This window comes from Calidris pugnax, unplaced genomic scaffold, assembly GCF_001431845.1.
Source record: "Calidris pugnax isolate Ruff unplaced genomic scaffold, ASM143184v1 scaffold24, whole genome shotgun sequence".
Lineage (NCBI taxonomy): Eukaryota > Metazoa > Chordata > Aves > Charadriiformes > Scolopacidae > Calidris > Calidris pugnax.
In genome coordinates, this window is record NW_015090922.1 from 3695075 (window position 1) to 3701577 (window position 6503).

Sequence of the window (6503 nt, forward strand, 5' to 3'; positions counted from 1 at the left end):
CCTGTGAGGAAGAAATCTTAATCCTTATAGGATGCCTATTTTTCTTTAGAAATAGTTTAGAAATAGTAAACAGAGTATCTAGTGGTTTTGCTTGACTTTTTTTTTTTTTTTTTTTTTGGTTTAGTTTAGAAATAGTAAACAGAGTATCTAGTGGTTTTGCTTGACTTTTTTTTTTTTTTTTTTTTAGGTTTGGACTTCCAGATTCCCGTCGCCATGGTGAAAGAATATGTCTTTCTCCATGTAACACTTTGGCAGCAGTAACAGATGATTTTGGAAGGGTTATTTTACTGGATGTTACAAGAGGACTTGCAGTTCGCATGTGGAAAGGTATGATAGTGGATATGAGTATAGCAAATAATGTTCTTCAAAATACTGTGGCTTCTTATGTTCAGACTTAGAATTCTAAGTGCTTTTCCATTATTAAGAAAGACTTTAGTACATTGTGTTATTATAAACCAAATATTACAGGCAGATGTAATATAAAGTCCATAAGGGTTTTGTTGTACCAATCCCTCAAATACTGATACAGCCACAGTAAAAATTCGGTCTGTTTGTATTGTACAGGTTCTTTAATTTTTTTCTGTTTTGTTTTACAGCCTGTATCCCAACAGAAAGCTTTAGACCTAATAATCTTTTTCAGAAGAGCTTTAGCTCTATTCTCCAAGATTCCTTCTCTTAATAAGCTCTAGTATCTTTTTTTTTAATTCTGCTGAGGAAATAAACAGAAGTTTGAAAAATCAGCAAGATATACAACTTCTTAGATTCTTATTTCATCATGGTGACTGTGCAAGAAGGGAGTATTCAGTAGCTTCTGAACTAATGGCTTTTTGAAAAAAATATGCAGATGTTAAGATCTCAAATTGTAATTATACCTAGTGTTACAAAACCTCCTTTTTTTTCTATAGAATTTAAATTTTACAGCTTTTTAGGAGATGGAAGATAAGTTTTAAGAACAGATAGAAAATCTATAGATCTTCCCTCTCTCCCACACTACCAATTCAGAAGATGAATATAGTCATGAATATAGTGGCAGCTTCAGCAGCTCACAGTGAAATAGCTGCAGTAATCGTGTTTCCCCTGTGCATTCTCCTTCTCTCGTATTTTGAAGCTTATAAGCTTGAAGATATAATATGTGCTTTCTGATACTCTTAGACTTTTTTTTCATCATTACTGAGAGCATCATGTTATCTAGGAAGTACTGTTTTGGTGCTAAGCTTTATTTGATAGTCAGACACATATTTACAATAAGCAAAACCCAAAGCTGTCTACTGTTTGGATCATACCTTTTCTCATTAATTGAGTTGTGAACACTTTTCAACCTTCTTGGTATGATATATCTTTTGATTAAACTCATTTATAGATTACTATTTCACTTGTGGTTTGGAGTCTTCACTTGTACTTATTAAGCCACTGCGTAGTTTAGTGATGTCATTGGAGCATCTCTGCCTTTTTTGTCTATGAGTATTTTATGACGGAAAGTATTTGCATTACTTGAGGGGGGGAGATGAGTAGTTTTATTTTGTTCCTAAAAATTGCATTTAATGATGAAAACATATAAATGAAAACTTACATATCCTATTTAATAGCTTACGTAGATTTCCTTAAATCTTCTTTTTTTGTTGTTGTGAAACATGTAAAATCTGGACACTTCTGCAGGTCCTTCTTTTCCGAGAAGCTTTTGCGTTGTCCAGAGTGCAAACCTGATGAGCTTTGGTTCTTTTGTGGCTTCTCCTGGAAGAACTTGTTCCTCTCCAGAGTTTTCCAGGAAGCTGCACTTGTCTTCGAGGAGCCCTCTGGTGGGCCATTCTCTGAGTCCATACATGGTTCTGGAGAAGAGCCTGGCTACTGGCCGGAGCTGCACAGTTTGAAACGAAGTTTAGGGTGCCTTGCTGCTGGTAGAGCCCTTCAGCGGGTGGTGATGTGTACTGATCATGTATTAATTTCTGTACACTAATGAACTTACATCTTCACTCACAAAGGGTACCGTGATGCAGAAGTTGGTTGGGTACAGACTGTGGAGGACCTTCACGAGAGGGAAGCTGAGAAGATGGATTTTTCTCCTTTTGGAAATGCCCAAGGTCCAAGCAGAGTGGCCCAGTTCCTGGTCATCTACGCCCCGAGGAGGGGCATTCTGGAAGTGTGGAGCACACAGCAGGGGCCCCGGGTGGGGGCCTTCAACGTTGGGAAATACTGCAGGTGAGGAGGAGGTCCAGGGCTCTGCTGCTGCCGTGAGCGGTCTGAGGATGTACCAGTGGAGAGGTAGAAGGTGCCTCAGGCTTGTTCTGTGCTGCCCACAGTTTCTACTGAACGTAGCTGGTTGGTGCTTTATAGAAGGCGGTTTTGTCCTGTTCCATCACTCCACAGTCTATCCTGATAAATACATGTAGCAGTTGTTAAACCATAGCTTTATAAAATTTGTCTTCTTTTTATTCTGTGCATGAAAAGGGAAGGTGGCTGATCTTGTTTTTCATTGTAAAGGCCGTGTTTTCTGTTGGTTTCAGACTGTTGTATCCTGGTTATAAAATAATGGGTCTAAACAATGTGACCAGTCAGGGATGGCAGCCCCAGACTTACCAAATATGCCTTGTTGATCCGGTCTCTGGAACTGTAAAAACCGTCCACGTACCTTTCCACTTAGCACTGAGGTAAGGGCTTTGTGCTCTGTATAACCAAAGGAATTTTATTTCTGTTTTTTGAAACAATGTTTTATTTAGAGAGAGCAATTCTGGTGTTTCTTCTCAAGCTGAGCAGTACTCTGACAACAGTCTTACTGGTTTCTATACATTAACTTGATTTTTATTAATGTGATGTTACCTTGAAGTAACACAAGCAATTTTTAATTTTTTTTTTCCTGAATCACTTACTTCAGTTCTTCTCACTCGTACAATTAAAATTAATTCCCCTCAGTGATAAGAAGAGTGAGCGAGCAAAGGACATGCATCTTGTGAAGAAGTTAAATGCGTTACTCAAAGCTAAAACCTCAGATCCAGGTAGGTTCTCTTGTATAATTTCTGATGACTGTGTGTTATCAAAGGATTGGTATATTACCTGTACTGTGAGTGTACACACACAGGTGTGATTGCAGTGCATTCAGACAGCTGTGTGTGATTTATTTTTGTTTAATATACAAATTGTGAGCTTTAAGTTTAAACTTCATCTAGTAGCTTATCAAAAAAAAAAAAAAAAATTTCATGTCTGCCATGTAAGTCTTAACTAAACTCCACTCTGAGCTCTGACATAAGACCATGGTCTGTTTGCAGCCTGTTATCTATGTGATGGAGTTTAGCACTGGGCTCTAGAAATAGCCTTCTTCTGTAAGTAATACAGATTTCTTTCAAAAGACAGATTTGGAGTAAGAGGTGTAGCTGAGCTATTATTTTGTTTCATTTTCCCCAGGCTTTTTTTGGCAACTTTTGTAATGGTGTCTTCATCTCCAAAGCATGAATCCACCTGTGTCCCAGCTGTGGTGTAGGGTGACTTGCTTTTCAGAATACATTGAAGAAATACGTATTGAAGTTGTGATTGTTTTTGTTTGCAGATTTAATTGAAGCTGAAGCAAAGGAATTAATACTTGAGATCAAATACCCTGCCACAAAGAAACAGGTGAGTATCTAGAAGCCAGTATGCTTTTAATACTAGGAAAAAAAATATTGTATTATCAGATTAAAGTGCTAAATCTTTTAAAATATGTTATTTTTCCTAGAGTTACTTGAAGCAAATAATTGAGCTATTTTGGTGGGTGTGTGTTTGTGGTGGGGTTTTTTTGGTCATTTGTTTTTTGTTTTTTTTTTAACTATGTATTGGCTGGAATTAATTTTGGCTTGTGACTTCCCCAAAGCATCTTCCATCATTAAAGTCAAAATAATAAAAAGAGAGCAGAGCTTTCTGTAGGATCAAATTATGCCACAAGTATATGTGAAGACAAAATACGGATTAAAAGAATCATTGTCAAAGTTGAGCTTTGTTGGCTTAGCTTATGTGCTTTTACAGTAAAATTAAGTGAATGTTTAATTCTGTTGAATGTCTGCTTAACAGGCTCTGGAAAGTATTTTGACAAGTGAACGTGTGCCACTTTCATCTCTCACAAACATCACTCAGACATTAATGGATAATTTAAAAAAACAGGGTAGGTGGATATTTATTTTGCAAATACAGAGAGGCATTTGCACTTTATCTGCAGTGCTGTAGGGCTATCGTGGGACTATTCTGTTCCACAGGGAGACCAGACTTGGTCTGCTCAGTTCTGCTGCTGGATATCACAGGATATTGCTTCTACATATTTATTTTTTTTAAATGCTGACTGCAAATAGCTTGCTAGTAAGTATGCTTTGCTGTGCTTGCTACGTGCCTAGTAACTTGTGATTATATTAAAAAAAAACCAAAACCTCAAAAACCGCTTAGGTACTTGTATCCAGTAAAAGCTTCCTTCAGAAAGAAGCTTTCACAGTCTTACACCTGTAGAGTTTTAGTTGGTTCTCTCTCTCCGGGGAAGGCACTAAGGATAAGGTACTTTGGATCTGTGAATTTTAATGGACTGGAAGCGCAAAATCCTTTTCAACAAGGATCTGAGCTCTGGCCAGATGTGTAGCATCGTTTCTTGGTAAACTTTGCTGAAGTTGTATTTTGTATGTTTTGCTAGAGATTCCTGAGTCAGGACAGGGCATTGCCCATTCAAAATCCTGTCACTGGCAGTATTGTTTCTGCAAAATTGTTTCTTTGAGATGATGAACTTGGATCTTTATAAACTGGGAGAGCCCTTTTGTGCCTGAGGTGACCCGGTTCGGGACCCCAGCAGGGTGTTGATGAACAGAGTGGGAAGCATGAGCCTGTCACTGCCTGTGCCTGTTTTGGGATTTCTCAGCAACAGAGAACTTGGCTTTGTTTGGGGTTTTTTGTTGTTGTTATTCCTACCACTGTTGTGTGGAAGTCCTGAATAAACTATTTGTCAATTAGAAAGGCCGAGTCCCTTGTCCTACCTCAGTGAGAACACAACATGTTTTTGCAGTTGCAAAGCCTTGAAGGGAAACCTTTCTTAGTGTTTTGTTTTTTTACCATTTTCTGGAAGTAGATGGAAGAGATCGAGAGCTTCACACTTGCAGTTCTCTACCTAAGTTTGGTCTCACATTCTAAATCACTAACATTATCCATTTCTATTGGAACTTCAAAAAAATACCAAAGAAAACAGAAACATGTGCTTTTACACTGAAGAGAGATTGACAGAACTGTCTAATTACTGAGGTCTGTTTGAGTGCATATTTTTCATCATTAATCTCTTATTGTCATACATAACATTATTTCCTCACAGTCACAGTAAGGAACAAACTGGGCTGATGTTCCAGCCTTCTAATCACAGAAGAGCAGTGGCACATCTTTCTGCTTGTGCTTAGTAGGTAACGAATAACGTGAGGCAGATGCTGGGCTCTCTGAATGCTGTGGTTGTGAAGGAAGGTCAAGTGACTGTGACAAGCTCTGCGCATTTTTTTTCATTTGTAGGATTTTTAATATCAAAACATCAGAAGTGTTTAAGGGTCCGTAGGGAGAAAATTGTGTTTGGAAGCTGTTTCAGGTGAAGAAGATATATTCTATAGAAAGGTCCTTTTAGGATCTCTGTTAAGTACTTTCTTTTAAAAAAAATATGTTGGAATTGAATTTCAGCATTCTGTTGCTGTTAGCTTCCTGTATTCTGATTGCTTTAATTGCTACTGAAATTAAAATGTCAATAGATCTGTGAAATTTCTGAGGCTGAGATTGTAGAAATAGAAAAGGCAGTGTCTTGCAGAGGTGAAATTGGATTCATATCGGTAGATATCAAACTCTCCTCTGATACAAGGAATATGCTTAAAATATTGGCATAATGAATAAAAGATTATATTTAAGTCTTGATAAAATATGTTTGAGATGGTGTATTTCAACTTTTGGCAGTCTCTAGTTTGGCCTTAAACTATAAAAAGACAATAGATTTGTCTTTGTTCAGTTCCACATTGTCAACCTCCTTCAGTTTTAAAATGAGCCTGATATTTTTCCCTAATACTTCCTGTAAAAATAATTCTTGTTTTATGCTGTTATGAATTAAATCTAATCAAGCAGCAGTGCATCAAATAATTACACTGAGAGACATCAGTCCTCCCATTCTGATAGAGGAGGAGTTTAATGCAGCTGCCCCAGGCTTTATATTCACCTTCAAACACAGTTCTGTTTCTCCTCAGAGCTCGAGTGTGTGGACGAAGGACTACTGCAGTTCTGTGCAAACAAGTTAAAGCTGCTACAACTTTATGAACTTGTCAGCAAACTAAATTCCCAAAGCGTACAGAAAGATGCTCCACCCTCAGATAATGTGAGTAAATTCAAAAATTCAGTTGTCTTAGAGAGTGGAGTGATGATTTAAGCGTAAACATATGTTTTCAAGGCCTTGGATGAAATAAGAAGGTAAGCAAGTTACCCTTTTTTGTGGCCTGGAACTTTTAATGAAGTAATTGTTTTATAATGGGGGGGGGGGGGGGGGG

The 6503-nt window shown here is 37.6% G+C and overlaps 1 protein-coding gene across 2 annotated transcripts in view; it reads left to right on the plus strand.

Moving 5' to 3' along the window:
* Positions 1 to 6503, plus strand: part of RAB3GAP2 (RAB3 GTPase activating non-catalytic protein subunit 2) — a 44278-nt gene that overhangs the window by 21903 nt on the left and 15872 nt on the right. For both annotated transcript variants that reach the window (XM_014950648.1, XM_014950649.1), the window contains exons 13-19: positions 188 to 327; positions 1980 to 2196; positions 2502 to 2645; positions 2908 to 2990; positions 3539 to 3603; positions 4036 to 4126; positions 6207 to 6334. In XM_014950648.1, coding sequence (XP_014806134.1) covers positions 188 to 327; positions 1980 to 2196; positions 2502 to 2645; positions 2908 to 2990; positions 3539 to 3603; positions 4036 to 4126; positions 6207 to 6334 — 868 coding nt within the window. The remainder of the gene's footprint in view (positions 1 to 187; positions 328 to 1979; positions 2197 to 2501; positions 2646 to 2907; positions 2991 to 3538; positions 3604 to 4035; positions 4127 to 6206; positions 6335 to 6503) is intronic.